The 17,511-nt window shown below is 41.7% G+C and overlaps 1 protein-coding gene across 1 annotated transcript in view; it reads right to left on the minus strand.

Annotated features, from left to right (window-relative positions):
* Window positions 1-16,906, minus strand: part of mcm9 (minichromosome maintenance 9 homologous recombination repair factor) — a 42,763-nt gene extending 25,857 nt beyond the window's left edge. Inside the window, exons 1-6 of the mRNA XM_078213704.1 lie at window positions 16,850-16,906; window positions 13,055-13,182; window positions 11,184-11,498; window positions 9,418-9,734; window positions 7,731-7,812; window positions 3,495-3,695 (exon numbers count right to left, since the gene is read on the minus strand). Coding sequence (XP_078069830.1) covers window positions 3,495-3,695; window positions 7,731-7,812; window positions 9,418-9,734; window positions 11,184-11,493 — 910 coding nt within the window. The 5' untranslated portion in view covers window positions 11,494-11,498; window positions 13,055-13,182; window positions 16,850-16,906. The remainder of the gene's footprint in view (window positions 1-3,494; window positions 3,696-7,730; window positions 7,813-9,417; window positions 9,735-11,183; window positions 11,499-13,054; window positions 13,183-16,849) is intronic.
* Between the last annotated feature and the right edge of the window lie 605 nt (window positions 16,907-17,511).

Raw genomic sequence — 17,511 nt, forward strand, 5'->3', positions numbered from 1 at the left:
CATCAACCACAAGGACTTCCATTCCATCAGCATGATGTTGATGTGCGACCATCAAAAGCACATCTTGCACTTTGTCGTGACTCCTAAATCCACAGCCGCTCCCAGGTACCTGGGATCTTCGAAGGGCCAGAATGTTTGCAGGGACGGTTGCTGGGGGTAAGGACCAGTGGCAAAGGACTCCTCTGTGTCGCGTTTGGACTCCAGCCAAGAAAAGGTACAACGCTATTTATGCCACCACATGTTCCCTCATAGAGCAGACCATAGGATTGCTGAAGATGCAATTCGGATGCCTTGACACTCAGCTGACTCTCTGCAATACGGACTAGAGAAGGTTTGCAGCTTGTTCGCAGTTTGCTGAGCCCTTCACAATCTGGCTAAGCAGAGTGGTGAGGTGCTGGTAGACCTGGAGGAGGAGGAGCCCTCCACAGAAGATAAAGATGAGGAGGTGCAGGGAGGCAAAGGGGATGGTGAGGGATACATTTCTGCTATCCCTCCCTCAGACTGGGCTTACCCTCACTTTCTGTACACAAGTTTGGCATGTGCGGAGACAAAAGAAAGAGATGTGATTACAGGGGATGGAACAGAGGTCGGGTGAAATGCAGGGTCCCCTGTGTGTAGTGTGCTCTTCCCAGAAGGGAGAGAGATTGGAACATGTGCAACAAGACAGATGGGAATGTTGGTATTGTGAAAGTCTTGCTGCGAGAGTGAGTTTTGATCTGCGCCCCCCGCTAATGGATGTATGAGATCCGTAAAGAAAGTAACTATTTGAGTACATGATGCCATGAGGAGAGTTTGATAAAAGAGAGAGCCGAGAGAGGAGTTAGTCTGGCGGAGTGAATGGGATCATTTATTCATTCTCTTGCTGCAATGGATGGCACTTTGTGGGAGGGTGACAGCCTTACTGATCTCCTGGGCAGTAGTCTCCCAGAATAGAGGGGTGAGATTGCAGAGCTTCTTTGAGGCATCCCCAAGGTAGAAGAACAAAGAACAAAGAAAATTACAGCAACAGGAACAGGCCCTTCGGCCCTCCAAGCCTGCACCGACCATGCTGCTCGACTAAACTAAAAACCCCTACCCTGCCGGGGACCATCTCCCTCTATTCATGTATTTGTCCAGACACCCCTTTAAAGTCACTATCGTATCTGCTTCCACTACCTCCCCCTGCAGCGAGTTCCAGGCACCCACCAACCTCTGTATAAAAAACTTACCTCGTACATCTCCTTTAAACCTTGCCCCTCGCACCTTAAACTTATGATCCCTAGTAATTGACTCTTCCACCCTGGGAAAAAGCTTCTGGCTATTCACTCTGTCCATGTCCCTCATAATCTTGTAGCCTTCTATCAGGTCGCCCCTCAATCTCTGTCGTTCCAGTGAGAACAAACCAAGTTTCTCCAACCTCTCCTCATTGCTAATGCCCTCCATACCAGGCAACATCCTGGTAAATCTTTTCTGTAATCTACTCCAAAGCCTCCACATCCTTCTGGTAGTGTGGTGACCAGAATTGAACACTATATTCCAAGTGCGGCCTAACTAAGGTTCAATAAAGCTGCAACATGACTTGCCAATTTTTAAACTCAATGCCCCGGCCAATGAAGGCAAGCATGCCGTAGGCCTTCTTGACTACCTTCTCCACCTGCGTTGCCATTTTCAGTGACCTTTGTACCTTAACACCCAGATCCCTCTGCCTATCAATACTCTCAAGCGTTCTACCATTTACTGTGTATTTCCTATCTTTATTAGACCTTCCAAAATACATAGAGGACATGCAGGTGGGCCCAAATAAGGCTTCAAAGGCCCTGGCGCTGAAAGTCGGTGCTGCCTTCTTCTTGAGACTGCCGGCCTGCCAGGAGAATCAGAGGGAAACTCGACAGTGCTTAATTAATGAGGCTCCAAGCACTGAATCTGGCACAGGATCCCACCGTTCCGGCAGCGGGATAGGTACCACTGGAGCCAACCACCACCGCACTTAGGCTCAAAATGGGAGAATTTGGCCCACAGTTTCCAGCTTTCTGCCTTCCTCCTTTCTTCAATAGAGTATTAGTGATTTTCCAATTCCAGTAGATTGATGGAGTTTATGCTATGAAAGGAAGATGGATGACCTGCCTTTGAACACCTCTAAATGATGGTATCTCCGTATGCAATTCGACAATTTTTAATATCACAATCAGCCTGAGTGAGGGAAAGGTTCCAGCATACTTCTACTCTCGAGACTCAACCCCAAATGCACGCGGCTCCACTATTCTCCTGGAATTTTAAACATTTACATTCCCAATTGTTGTCTTCGGAAGCTTTGGTATCAAATCAAGAAAGAAAAGTCATTTCATCGTGGAAAATTTACAACTTACCTGTTAGTACTTTTTAGGGGAATTTTTGCAAATGGGTTCATTTACCAACTTTTGAACAGCTGACTTTAGGTACAATTATTGACGTGTTTGCATCAGTTCCAATATCCATTACGCGAGTGCCATTGACTTAAATACTTTAGCCAGTCCAGCACAACAATGAATTAAATTGCCTCAATAAATCAGTTACTTTTTTTTTAAGACTTCTGGCAAAAATTCATTTTTTCTGAAGATCAACTGCATTGGCTGTTTGTGATGATACTCTGCTATTTTGCTACATTTTATGTTTAAGGTGGGGTTGCTTCGAGGGGAAATGTTTTGTTACAAGAGTCAATTTGTCTTGTAAAATGTGCAGCAGATTCTAAGAATGCAGGCTAATAACTGATTTTAGCAAAGGAATGTGTTACTTTTGTAGAGTTAATGGACCTTGTGTTTACTTAGGTTTCCCCCTGGGGTTTCAGAGTAGAGTTCTAATTAGATTGATTGATAGGGACAGAGTCATGTGCTTAATGGGAGAAGCTAAGCTTGCAGGAAAAAAAGTTTCAGTTTCATTTTAAAATACGAGCAGTTGCTGCCTGCACCGCCATAAGAAACAAGTGTTTCTCTGTCTCTCTTTCTCTATCCAGAAGGATTCTGAAAGCTCCAGGACTGTTGACCTAAGGCAAGCAAGTATACCTGTCACTAATTTTAAAGAGGAGGTTAAGTCTTTAAGGGAGATTTTGCTTGATTGCAGCTCATCGGGATAGATTAGTAGTTAAGAATTGTATCTTATCATGTTTAAGTATTGTTCAATCATTAAAGATTAAGCTAATTCATGTTATAATTAAACTGTGTTAAAATAAAGCTTATTTTGATAAAAGAATCATGCCTGGATTGAAGCATCTTATCCTCACATCTTATCTTATCCTCCTAATGCCAAAATAGTAAACTGTTGGGGTCTAATCGGACTTCATAATATAACTTGGGATTTCTGATCTGGTACCCTAACATGTTCCATTCTATTGCCTTTCATTAGACATTCTTCCATGTTAATAGCCGACAATTTTCTTTGACAAAACTAAGTCAACCACTGCACAGCTTTGCAGTGCAGGTAATTGACCTTTACCACTGCTTCAGTTTAAACAATTCTATCGGCAAGACACTCAGCAGCACCTGCTAGTGGGTCATCTTTGTAGTTCTCCCAGAAGTTTTCAAATTCTTTCCGGACATCCTCATCAATAACAACTCCAGTCTGCTGTCCGTTGTTCACTTCAAGGTTATTGGCTTTCAGGACAAGTTCTAGGTCACAACGGGAGTCCTGATGGAGAGGTTTCCACCTCTGCATAACCACACCATAAACAGTAATATCGTCACCTAGGTTAAAAACAAATCCGCCGTCCATATGTAAGCATTTGACTGCTGGTTATTTTATGGCCCAGTGAAATAAACAAGCTATTTTTAAAAAAAATCTGTAGTAATAGTCCTTGAAGTGGAAGGAGGCCTTTTGGCCCCATCACATAGCATTTTGCCTTGAGCAATCCAAAACTAATCCCATTAACTCGTTCTCACCCCATGGCAATATATAGTAAATACACATTTTAAAATTTACAATGGACAAGTAAGTGGAGTTGTCTGTTCCGTGTAGGAGCTTGTATACCAGCAAGATTTTTGTAGATATATTTACATAAAATTCAGCAAACATATTAGCATACTTATTAACTATGTACATATTTCATGATATTTTGTTCCAGCATTCACTGCCTTACATCTGTTCACATCAAAGTAAATCTTCCGCTGCATGACTCATCTTTTCAATTGACTCAAATCACTATGAATGCTTTCAATGTGTTTTGCTTGTAAATTAGCCATCTAGTTTGGCATCACATGCAGGTCATACATTACAAAGATGCTTCTGCTATATTATTCATGAACAGACTGAACAGAAGAGACATAACAGAATCATGCAGAGTTCAAAAGTCACTACCCCTCTCTGATAGAACTATTCATAAATGCCCTCTTTCATTTTCCACTCTTTTTTAATCCAGCTCGCCAATGTGTCATTAATTTCAAAAGACATAATCATCGTAAAAGTCTCACACTCATGTTCTTCTGAAATTCTTCTCCCTCAGTGTACGGGAATAGGTGCCGGTGTGTGGCGACGAAGGGATTTTCACGGTAACTTCTTAGCAGTGTTAATGTAAGTCTACTTGTGAGATTAATAAATAAACTTTAAATGATTTCAAAGATTTCATTATCAATTGCATAACTTTTGAAGAATTCAAACTGCTTCCACAATGTAGGTTGTTTATTCCTTATGGTCTCTCCTTGTTTAAATTATTGATATTATTGTAATAAGTTGCACATCATCTCTCTAGTCCTGTTAACCAGTCTAATCCAAATTCCATTTCTTATGCTATGTTCCATTTTGAATAAAAATAGAACATTGAAAGAGCTAAACATAGATTTGAGCCTTCTAAGGTCAATCAATTCCACATATTTACAGATTCTTCTTCTCAAGACATTCCACTTGCAATTATGATGCTTTCTCCTTTTCTGTTTTCGATCTGCTGAAGCCACACAAATATGGCTCAGAGTGATTCAACTTCCACTTTGTAATCACTTTCTATGAAGAAGTGCGTTGCCTCTGTCAATTTTCCTTAGAGTTTAATCAAGCTGGGGAATTCAGTGGGGAAATGTACGCACCACATTCCCTTTGGAACAGTCAGAAAATATCTGTCTAGGGTGCATTCAATAAAAAACTTTTGGGCTGAAATCTCCTGGCCCACTGGGGGTGGGCTTGGGGGTGGAGGTGAGCAGGAGCTGCATGTGGACAACTCCCAGGCAGATTCCTGCTATTGGGAACCATGGAAACGGGTGGTCAATTGCACTGTTTAATGTCCAATTAGGGGTGATTTGGGGGCTAGCTGAAGGACCACCTCGTCATGTTCAAAAGCCAGTAGCTCAGTGGAGGCAGCCTCCCTACATCAGACTGGGTGGCCATCACAGCTGGAAAGTCCAAACCCATGGGTTGTAAGCAAGGAAGGCTGCAGCCACAGCCCAAATGATATACTTGGAAGGATGTTCCAAGGAGCCTACCAGTTTCTCCCCTCAGATTTAGTGATCTGATTTTATGCCTCTAAGGGCACCTCCATGGTCCTCAACCTGCCGCAGTAGTGAAGGCGCTGCCGAGGCTTCAGAGCTGAGCCCAGCCCTCTGACTGAGCTGGTATCAACGGTCCACCAGCCATCCTTGGTGCAGAGGAGGCTGCGAATGGGGAATTGTTGATCCGATCTTACCCACGGCAAGCGTAGGCTCAGGGTACCCACTTACACCTGACGGCAGGGTCTAAAGCCTGCAGAAAAATGCTGCCCCATGAGTTACTTTAACATTCATATAATGTTGTTCCATGGAAGTTATAAATAATTGTCCTCACTCTAATTTCATGCAATAAAACAACTAACACAGAAATGGTGATCACAATTACAGGTGAAATCTTTGAAGGTTGGAGTTACAATAAGAGTGTAAAATACTGAATGTTGCCACAATCAGGTGGCAAAATTTCCTGGTCTCTAGCATGTTGTTCCTCACACAAAGGCACTATACCCGAATGGGAGCCACCTCATGCAATAGTTAGTGGCTGATTTTATTCTTCCTCCAATTCAAATCCCAAAAGTAATCTTGATATCATCCCCAAACCTGTACATCTGTGGGATTGCAAGACATGAAAAGTCAGAATTGGTGTAAAGCCCTGGGACCGGTGGTGGTGGGGGCGGGGGGGGGGGGGGGGGGGTCTGGCAATTGAAGGTTGGGTGGCTGAAGGGAGAATGTTGACTGAGGAAACACTGCTTTTATCCCCTAAAGTGATCAAACTGTAAACAGGCAAGCAATACACCTGCTTGAGACTGGCTTGGATATGATAATCAGGGTCCCATAACAGTTACTGGACCCCAAATACAATTTTTCTGGATCAGATGAAAACTCCTCATTCATCTTCCTTCAGATCATCATCCAACCAGGACAAACTGAACCATCTCAGCATGTCAACCCATCAATTTCCTACTTCCCCCAAAGCAGTAAGCCTACCTGTGTAATGTTAAAAAGGCCTAAACCCCAAAAGATCTTGGGGTCAATCAGACAGGCCATTCTGCCAACATTGTCCCAATTATGGGCACTACATGAAAATTGTTCGCATGATCTCCACCTTGCTTCATTCTTTCCCATTGACATTCAATATCATTGCAAATCTTACAGATTTTGTGCAATTATAGCTTGTTGTTTCTGTGCTTCCAAAATTCTCGTAACGGTAGCACAGTGGTTAGCACTGCTGCTTCACAGCTCCAGGGACCTGGGTTCAATTCCCGGCTTGGGTCACTGTCTGTGTGGAGTTTGCACGTTCTCCTCGTGTCTGTGTGGGTTTCCTCCGGGTGCTCCGGTTTCCTCCCACAGTCCAAAGATGTGCGGGTTAGGTTGATTGGCCATGATTAAATTGCCCCTTAGAGTTCTGAGATGCGTAGGTTAGAGGGATTAGTGGGTAAATATGTAGGGATATGGGGTCGGGCCGGGGTGGGATTGTGGTCGGTGCAGACTCGATGGGCCAAATGGCCTCCTTCTGCACTGTAGGGTTTCTATGATTCTTTCTATGAATTAATAAAAGATTCAAGAAATTATACTTTGTCCCAGGGATTGTGTCAAATTAAAACAAGTTAAACATTCAAATTAATGCTGAATTAATCTGAATATATCTGCTATCACTCCAATTTATGTGATGTATGACAAGGTCTCTGTGTTCACATCTCTGAGTCAGAAAGTTATGTATTCAAACCCCAGTGCTGGTTTTAAGCAGATGAACAAAGTTCATTACTGAGGAGATGCCACTTTGTTTGAGGTGCATTCCTTTAGATAAGACATTATGCAATCTGTCTGTTCAGCTGATATATCCCAGAGTATTATTTATAGATGATCAGGGTACTGTCCTATTTTATCATCAGCAATCTTTCCTCAACACATCCTTCAAAATGTAATAACTTAAACCATCTATTATTGAAGTTCATTTCTGCTTTAAGACAAATCATCAATTTTAATACTGAACAGCATTTGACAAAGTTCTCCCTGTACTAATTAGAAACACTTTCTTTTGAATTACAGAAATATAACGAAACAACGATTTTAAGGATTTTTTAATAAAATCAGAATGACCGTACATTAGTGGAAATTATAGGTGTAAGCTATTGAACTATTTTGAACAAAATTATAGCACTTTATTAAAATGGTTTGATGTTTTAATCAAGGAACATTTTTAGACTGTATCTATGGAGACTGTTTTTTTTGCTGGAAAGTAAGGTTAGTATGAATTCATTAGTCACAGATTGCCTCCTGACCATTGCATGGAACCTATGCAGTTATCCTTACCAGATTTGCAAGAGTCCACAAGGTCATCTTCCAGTACAACCAACAAAGATCGAGGTATGCTTCCTACAGACAGCCTCTGAACCTAATATTGAACCAAGACAGGTATGTAAAGAATAATGCAAATAGCTGTTCTGTATACATATCTAATTTCACTCCACTGTTCATTTCACATACATTTTAATACTCTCTACTTCAAACAACTATTTTCTTTAAAAATAACTTATGATTCAGTTTCAGCAGCTGAGGCAAAGAATTCTACATTCTGGAAGTATTTTCCCAATCATTCCTTTAAGGTATTTTGTAATTATCTTTATTTATGCCTTATCGTTATGATCTCACTGACCAGTAAAAACAGTCCTTGATTATCTCCCACAATGTAACACACCCTAACATTGGAGGTTATGTTGTGTCACTCATTAACCCTCTTCTTAGCTTTAGTCTAACCAGCCTGAATTCTTTATATTGTATCCATTCACTTCAGTTTAGTCGGAGTAAATTTATGCAACACTTTCCCAGTGTTTTTATATCTTTTCTATATGGTAATTGAGGTATTGTACAAGTTTGCTATTACCTCATATTCTTACAGCAACTTTCAGCATCCGTACGTACGCAGTTAAACTTGGAACTCCGTATGTTACTACAAGAGATGCCCTGCTCCTCCAGAGAATTTACTGGCATCTTGTCAAGAGATTGGCATTCACAAATATGGAATTCTAGGTGGGAATTTGCAATTCTTAAATGCACCAGAAAACGTTAGGGCTTGTTGATTCAAGTGCAACTGAATTTTTAAAACAGACTTTTAAAAATTCACTGGTTTTGGGACTAATTACTTTCAAATAAGGCAACGAAAAGTGTTAAGAACTATTCCTTCACATTTTAATTATTATTGGAGATTTTTTTTAAAAATAATTAAAATATTTTTGCTTTCTCGTTGTCTATTTCTCTCTCTCCCTTAATCCGTTTTTCTTTCACTTTCTGTACAGGATTTGACATTGAATTAAACATTCTAACTTTTACTTCCTGCTTTACACTTTGCATGGCTCAGTAAGGATTCTTCAGTCTGATTGGTTACAGAGACATACTATTCACACCAGGTCCCAGATCTCCTACTCTGTTGCCTGGGTTGATTTTGTGAACATGTGGCATGAAGCAATGCCATGTATTCAATGTAATTCCCCAAAGAAGGTGAATTAGTTGTAGTTATGTATTTTGCTTTTCCTCCATTCTTCCACCTTCTTTAGTCACTATTTTTTCCTCAGAGGATGGAGGCCCAAGACCCCCATTCACTCCGCCGGTAGGTGAGGCTTTCTGCAAGCTGCACATGTTGGAAAATTGCAAGGGCTCTGGATGGAAATCTGGGCGAAGCGTACCTGTGTCCCATTGTGTGCGTGTCTTCAAACACGTCCTAATCTTATTCAAATAAATCCCAGAATCGGATCCCCTCACCATTTTTAAATGGCTCCGGAGTTGTCCTGATTCCATGGAAATCCTGCCTAATATAAAGAATGGGACTTCGGGCCATCTGGCTCACCTCCAGCATTTGGTTTCATATTCAGGTCTAAAAAGGCACCGTGAACCACACTATTATACTGCATCTTACTGACAAACATATTTGTTAGCTGAGAATTATATGGTATATTTTTAATATTAATGACAATGAAAGGTGGGGGTTGTTTATATAGATCACCTGTTCCTGAATTTTGATTTCTTGGTAGTCTCTACAACTCGCTGGAGAGGATGAGGACCCAGATAGGCAGGTGAATTTCACTGAGTTGCAACCTTCTGGATTAGGGCAGGATGTAGGACGGCAGATGGTGTAATGTTGTTCAAAGTCTGCGGTCACCGTGAAGATGTGTCGGCATTTATTACACATGTACTCGTGCTCAAATTCCAGCACCTTCACCATTCCAGTACGTATGACTGTCCCAATAATTGAAAGGAAATGACTCACATCTCTAGTTTTTGGAATGCGATCCCTTGTCAATTCAGGGCAAAGTGGTAATCCTGACAAATGAAAAAACAAATATGATTAATGCTTTACCGAAAAAGATGAAATTATAAATTAATCCGTGCTGACAACCCTTTGTCATTCTCTGGAAAGAAAGAGATTCCTTTTACATAGAGATCTTCTTGACCTTAGGGCATCCCAACTGCTTTAGTGAGCTAGTTTTGAAGAACTTTTGGAACATAGGAAAATGGAACAATCCACTTGGTCTTGCAAACATCAATGAGATAAATGACCAAGTTTTTTAAAGTTACATTATTTAAGGAATAAATATTAGAGTCGCAGAAATCTACTGTTCTTTGACTGGTATCACAACATCTTTCATGTCTTTTTGTGAAAACAGGCAGGGCCTCCAAATTTGCATATGCAAAGGGACTAATTTGTTTTATTCATTCATGGGATGGTGGCATTACTGGCTGGGCCAACATTAATTGCCCTTGAACTGTCTGACTTGCCACAACATTTCTGAGGGGGCAGTTAAGAGTCAACCACGTTGATGTGGGTCTGGAGTAACATCCAGGTCAGACCAGGTAAGGGTGGCAGATTCCCTTCCCTGAAGCATGTGAGTGAACCAGTTGAGTTTTTACAACAATTGACAATGATTTCTTGGTCATCATTGACCTTCATTCTAGATATTTATGGATTTCAAATTTTACCATCTGCTGTGGTAGGATTTGAACCCAGATCCCCAGAGCATTACCCTGAGTCCCTGGATTGCAACACTTGATTATTAGCCCAGTGCCAATACCACTATGCCAGTGCCTCCCCAAGTTTCTGTTTTTGGTATAAACCCTGGACCCTGTGCAGAAAACTGTACCTATTTGGTGAGGGACATACTTCTATTTACATGTGCACTCTGCCAGCTAAATAGAACATGTAGATGCCTTTTTAATGCTTGAATGTGTGCCAATGAATTTCTCGACCTAGAGTTCTGCTCAGAGCTGCTTTGTTTTAATTTCTTTCATGGGATATGGCGTCGTTGGCTGACCCAGCATTTATTGTTTATCCTCAATTGCCCTCGAGGAGGCAGTTTAGACTCAACCATATTGCTGTACCACCCTCCAACTAGCAATTATCTATGCCTGGGTCCATCAACGATCCTGGGCCTAGGATGGTCTAAGGCCGACAGGAACCACCTCCTCCCTGCTTACGTTGCCAAGCAATGAAGAGCTATCAGCCTCTGGTTGGCTGGCAGCTCTCGGCACCTCTTTCCCAAGGGCCCTTGATCTCCGAGAAGGCTCGCCACTGTCCAATTTAGCAGGCCTTCTCGAAAAGAGGCAAAGATCCCAGTTGCCTCCATTAAATACTACCCATAGTTTCCTTCCCGCCCACAGTAAACATAAGAAACAGAATATGAAAATTGAAGTTAATAACAGTCAATAATAATGATCACACTACGATAAATTTCAATTTGTGGCTGATTTTATGGTTTTGTATTTAAATCTGACCTGAAATTCTCACGTGAAGGTTCTGTTTCATCACCAAATCATGTGGTTTTGGATATGACTGCAGAACTGTCATGGTTGCTCTGTGCAGTGCATTGTCAAATATCGTAAACAGCTCATTAGGAAACGCATTTAAGTATTCACCGATCTCCATACTGATTTCAAATAGTGTCAGTGCATTCACAATGACCGGATAGTGAGCACCATTATCTGGCTCTTGCAGAATGTGAATGATATTATTTCTGTGGAGCTCCACAACATAAGATTCAAATACTTGTCCAATTAAGGCAACTTGTTCTGGATTCAGATGCATTTTTCCTATTTGGAAAACAGAAAGATAAGGGAATTATAAGCTTAAAATGTTGTTTACTTAACTATGGGTAGTGAATGTTGTTACAGCACTTAGTCCAGTGCTTTTGGGCACCAATATTGGAAAAGTAGCAAAAAAACCCAGAAAATGCTGGAAAACCTCAGCAGGTCTGGCAGCATCTGTGGAGAGAGAAACAGAGTGAATGTTTCGAGTCCAATATGATCCTTCTTTGGAACATTCTTAAGGACTCAACTTTAACTCTGTGTCTCTCCACAGATGCTGCCAGACCTGCTAAGTTTTCCCAGTGCTTTGTTTTGTTCAGATCCCTCGCATTCACAACATTTTGTTTTTAAGTATACAAAAGTAGCATTTGTCCTTAAACAAAAAAGATTTTAAAAACCATACCACTGGAGCAATATATAGCCTAACGTAGATATTTAGTCTTAAACTGTCAATACACTTTTCAACCCACTTAAAGTTTATTTATTATTGTCACAAGTAGGCTTACATTAACACTGTAATCAAGTTACTGTGAAAATCCCCTAGTCGCCACACTCCGGCACCTATTCAGGTGCACGAAGGGAGAATTTAGCACGGCCAATGCACTTAACCAATATATCTTTTGGGCTGTGGGAGGAAAGCGGAGCACCCGGAGGAAACCCATGCAGGCATGGGAAGAATGTGCAGTATCTGCACTGACAGTGACCCAATCCGGGAATCGAACCTGGGCCCTGGCGCTGTGAGACAGCAGTGCTAACCATTGTGCCACCGTGTTTTATCACATTCATATCGAATTTGATCATGCAGAGTTATGAGTACATTTATTAATTGGCCTTACAAAGATAGTAGTAACATTTCTAATCCCAGCAGATGGGCTAAAGCGGAGTATAAATATTTGGATTGCTCACAGCCCCACCACAATATTGCATCGAGAAAAATTAAGAGGTGATCATTCAAATACACACTGCATTGGTTTCAAATTCATAACTGCTATTTTTTCCTCCAATGGGAAATATTTTCACTACCAGAAGCACTCTATTTAAAAAAAGCAGTTAAACTGCACACTTTGCCTATAGAATTGTGTAGATCTAGAATCAATTCAGTGTCAGTTTATTACTTTCTATCGAGTGAGACCAGGTAGAAAATGTAATCTTTTAGCACTCAGGTCACAACATACGTCCAACCAGTCAAAAAGCAAATTTTAAACAATCAATCAACAGGGCAGCAGATACTTTTACAATATTAAAGAGTTAGTTGACTGATGGAATATAGGCACAGAGCTTCATGTGCATCTCCCACAGTGGGAAGTGCTGTAGCTACAGTGATTTAACTCAGTAAATTCCCTCTCTCATTAATAAAGGTGCTAGACTCTGAAGTTCAACTGAGCATTAAAAACCCAGGCAAAAGTTAAAGGTCAATCAAAAATAACACTTTCACAAGAATAATCATGAGCTAATTCATACACACGATGGATCATGGAGTACTCTTATTATCATTCCCATTACTTACCAAACTGATTTTAATAGAATCTTTACCCGCGGCAGACAGAAGAAACCAATCTTACCGCATCAGCCTGATCAGCAATTGAATCCAAGTCCAAAGATGAAAGGCCAGTGTCTAGCAAGGTAAGGTGTGTAATGGTTACAGTACTGGAGTCATAATCCCAAAGCCTTGGGCTTGAAGAACCACATTCTGAAAGTAAATTTATTACATCGAGTCACTTGAGGACTGGGCACCAGAACAAAATGGTCTTGCAAGCTCCCAGACTGCCTTAAAAATCCAACTGGTTGACTGATGTCCCAAAAGGAGCACGCCACCTCTAACCAGTCTGATCTACACATGTCTTCAATCCAGCAATATGGACAAACCGTTCAGTTCACTGCTGGAAAAATGTCTACTAGGGCATAAGCCATAAGGGCGGCCTTAAAATATAGATCTCATTCCAAGAATTGAGTTAAATTCCTGTCAACCACCCATTATAGAAGACATAAAAAGGGAAATCATGCTTGACAAACCTGATGGAATTTTTCAAGGATGTTACTGGCAGAATAGATAAGAGAGAACAGTGGATGTGTATTTGGATTGTACATTACAATGGATTATACAATACACTGACATGGATTGAGAATTGGTTAACAGATAGAAAACAGAGAGTAAGGATAAATGGATCGTTCTCAGGTGGCAGGCTGTGACTAGTGGGACCGTAAGGACCAGTGCTTGGGTCCCGGCTATCCTCAATCTACATCAATGATTTTGATACAGGGACCAAACGTAACATTTCTAAGTTTGCTGATGGCACAATGCTTGGTGAGAATGAGAGTTTTGCAGTGGATACAAAGAGACTTCAAGGGAATTTAGACAGGCTAAGTGAATAAGGGAGAACATGGCAGATGGATTATAATCTGGAAAAACATAAATTTTTCCAGTATTTGTTAAATGGGAAGAAATTAGGAAGTATTGATGTCTAAAGGGACCTGGGTGTCTTTGTTCATAAAACACTGAAACCTAACATGCAATGCAACAAACAATGAGGAAGGCAAATGGTATGTTAGCATTTATTTCAAGGTGAATTGAATACAGGAATAAGGAAATCTTCCTGCAATTGTACAGCACTTTGGTAAGACCACACCTGAAGCACTGTATGCAGTTTAGTCTCCTACAGAGTGCAACAAAGATTCACTAGACTAATCCCCGTGATGGTAGGATTGTGCTTTGAGAAGATACTGAGGAGACTGGGCCTGTATTCTCTAGAGTTTAAAAGAATGAGACCTCATTGAAGTGTACAAAATTCTTACAGAACGTGGCAGGGTGGACATAAAATGGATATTTCCCCTTGTTGGGGGAGTGTAGAACCAGGGGCCACAGTCGCAGAATAAGAGGTATTGAATAAGAGGCTATTTAGCATTGAGAAGAGGAGAAATTTGTTCAATCAGAGGATAGTGAATCTTTGGAATTCTCTACCCCAAAGGGCTGTGGAGACTCAGCCACTGAGTACATTCAAAGTAGAGATCGATAGATTTCTAGACATCAAAGGATACGGGGATAGTGTGAGAAGATGGTGTTGAAGTAGAAGATTAGCTATGATCTAGTTAAATGGCAGAGCAGGCTCAAGGGGCCGAATGGCCTACCCTGCACCTATGTTCCTATTGTATTTACACGTCCTTCCAGTGGAGGTACTGTAATACTATCACTGGTTGGAGGGTCCAATTAGGACATCTCATTTCTTCATTAGCATTATAAATGTAGAAATAAATATAATAGAAATATAAAGATAAGGTCAGAACAAAGGACTATATGGGAATAAAACTGGATCTATACTGCCTGATTCAGTTATCCCAACACTAACCCTACTCCACCAGAAGACATTTAGTCTTGATTCCCTAGTAGGATTAGTAGGGGTAGGATTAGTAAATTTGCGGATGACACAAAGATTGGCCTGGTGGTTAACAGTGAGGTTGAGTGTCTTGGGGTACAAGAAGATACAGATGAATTGGTCAAATGGGCAGATAAGTGGCAGACGGAATTTAACCCGGAAACGTGTGAGGTGATACACTTTGGAAGGAGTAATTTGACAAGTATTCAATGAATGGCATGACACTAGGAAGTTCTGTGGAACATAGGGACATTGGCGTGTTTGTCTGATCTCTGAAAGCAGAAGGGCATGTTAGGACGGTGGTGAAAAAGATATATGGGACACTTGCCTTTATCAATCAAGACATAGATTACAAAAGCAGGGTAGTCATGTTGGAGTTGGATAGAACCTTGGTGAGACCACAGCTGGAGTACTGTGTACAGTTCTGGTTGCCACATTATAGGAAGGATGTGATTGCACTGGAAGGGGTGCTGTGGAGATTGACCAGGATGCTGCCTGAGATGGAACATTTAAGTTATGAAGAGAGGTTGCGTAGGCTTGGGTTGTTTATGTTGGAGCAGAGAAGACTGAGGGGCGACCTGATCGAGATGTCCAAGATTATGAGGGACAGGGACAGAGTGCATAAGGAGCAGCTGTTCCCCTTAGTCGAAGGGTCAGTCACGAGGGGACATAGGTTCAAGGTGAGGGGCAGGAGGTTTAGGGGGGATGTGAGGAAAAATATTTTTACCCAGAGGGTGGTGGCGGCCTGGAATGCGCTTCCTGGGAGGGTTTTAGAGGCGGGTTGCCGCACATCCTTTAAAAACTACCTGGATAAGCGCTTGGCATATTATAACATTCAGGGCTATGGGCCAAGTGCTGGCAGATGGGATTAGGTGGGAGTTCAGGTTCTAATGTGTTGGTGCAGACTCAATGGGCCTCTTCTGCGCTGTACGGTTCTATATTCGATGTTATTGAAGACAGATGTGTAACAAAATTTCCACTGTTCTACCCTGTCATTGTTCACAAGTTTGTATGAACATTACAACCTCCTCCTGCCTTACAACTTCCTCACATCATTCTTCCAATTAGGCCCTGTTTTACATGCCCCTTCCTTGCACTCTCAGTGGAACACTGTTCATGTCTCAGGACCCGAAACTCCGGCTCCACTTTTAAAAAAACCTTCTCAAAACCCAGGTTTTGGTTCAGATTGTGATCATAGTTCCGATCTCTTCACGTTCCTTTGATTCACTTCTATCTTTTTAATTTTCCTCCACAAAGCAGCATGGATAGGATATATCTGTAAATACTACACAAGTGCAAACTGTTGTTTTACCCCCATATAGTTTCCTGAACGGTCATGTCCCTTCACTTGCAGCAATATTCACAATTCCAGCAATATTCACACTTCCATGTGCGTTTTCCACTTTGCTTTGTCATTAGACTCGTATCATTTCACATGTCCAATATTGTGACGTTAGTCCCAGTTTACTGCATGAAAGAAACCAAAGAACCCGCCCCTCTGGTGAAAATGATGATTATGGCTTGCAGCCTTTTTCTCGAGTGCAGACACACACACACACACTGTGCTGATGTCGCCACCCGCTGCTCATTCCAGAAATGACACCGAAGAGGAGAACCCTGCATGAGCAGGAGAAGGCTCCATTAACTGAAGGAGCGGCGAGCTGGAACGAGGACCCTGGCCTGGCCGCAGAGCCCAGCGCACTGTCCCGTGACATCAGAAAGGGGGGGGGGGATACCCCGGCCAAGTGACGTCACAATGAAGAGAACCAGCTTTATATCATAAGGGGAATCCCGTGACGTCACAATAAGGCAAACACAGGGGTGGAGGACCCAGACAACAATACTCCGCAGTAACAATATTAATGAACATTAGCGTTGCATAGTAACAATATGGATGAACATTAGGGTTGCATAGTAACAATATTAATGAACATTAGGGTTGCATAGTAACAATATGGATGAACATTAGGGTTGCACAGAAATTACCTTGAGCGGCCTCCCAGCCACAGCGACTCTTCATTCACATCTCCCGCCAGCCACCTCACCAGGGAGGGCAACAGGGACCAGAACAGGGCGATTCTCTGACTCCTCTTACTGCTTCACCGCCTCTTCAATCATTCCGATATCAGCCAAAGATCAGTAAATTACAGCTCACTAGGGTGACAATATCGGACAGTGGACACTGCAGTGATTCTGCATGTGAGGAACTGAAGTCCCCAATATTCCCCCTTCTAGTTCAGTGGTAGGTTCCCAGCGGTTACATTTGAGCGCGCGCTCAGTTTCACAGCAGAATAAACACGGTTTAAATAATTTCCAATCTCCAAAAACTTGCATTTTAAAATTTAAAGTGCATTTTTGTGTCCTAATGTGTCTTTTGTACGCAAATTTAGAGAGTTTGTTGGACAGGAAAAGTATTTGAATTTCCAAAGCGCCTTTATCCTCAGGACGTGTCATTGTCAAATAAGATAAACTTTCTGAAGTGTAGTCGGTGTTATAACGTGGGGAATACTGTGCCTAATTTGCAACTGGCAAGATTACACTAGAAGCATGATGTTCATACATACTGACCAGAAACCAGGGAGAGTTCCTCTGCTTTTCAAAGCAGTGCAACAAAAAAATTTGGGGACTCGCCAGAAAACTACTTGTCT

Source organism: Mustelus asterias, chromosome 5 (genome assembly GCF_964213995.1).
Source record: "Mustelus asterias chromosome 5, sMusAst1.hap1.1, whole genome shotgun sequence".
Lineage (NCBI taxonomy): Eukaryota > Metazoa > Chordata > Chondrichthyes > Carcharhiniformes > Triakidae > Mustelus > Mustelus asterias.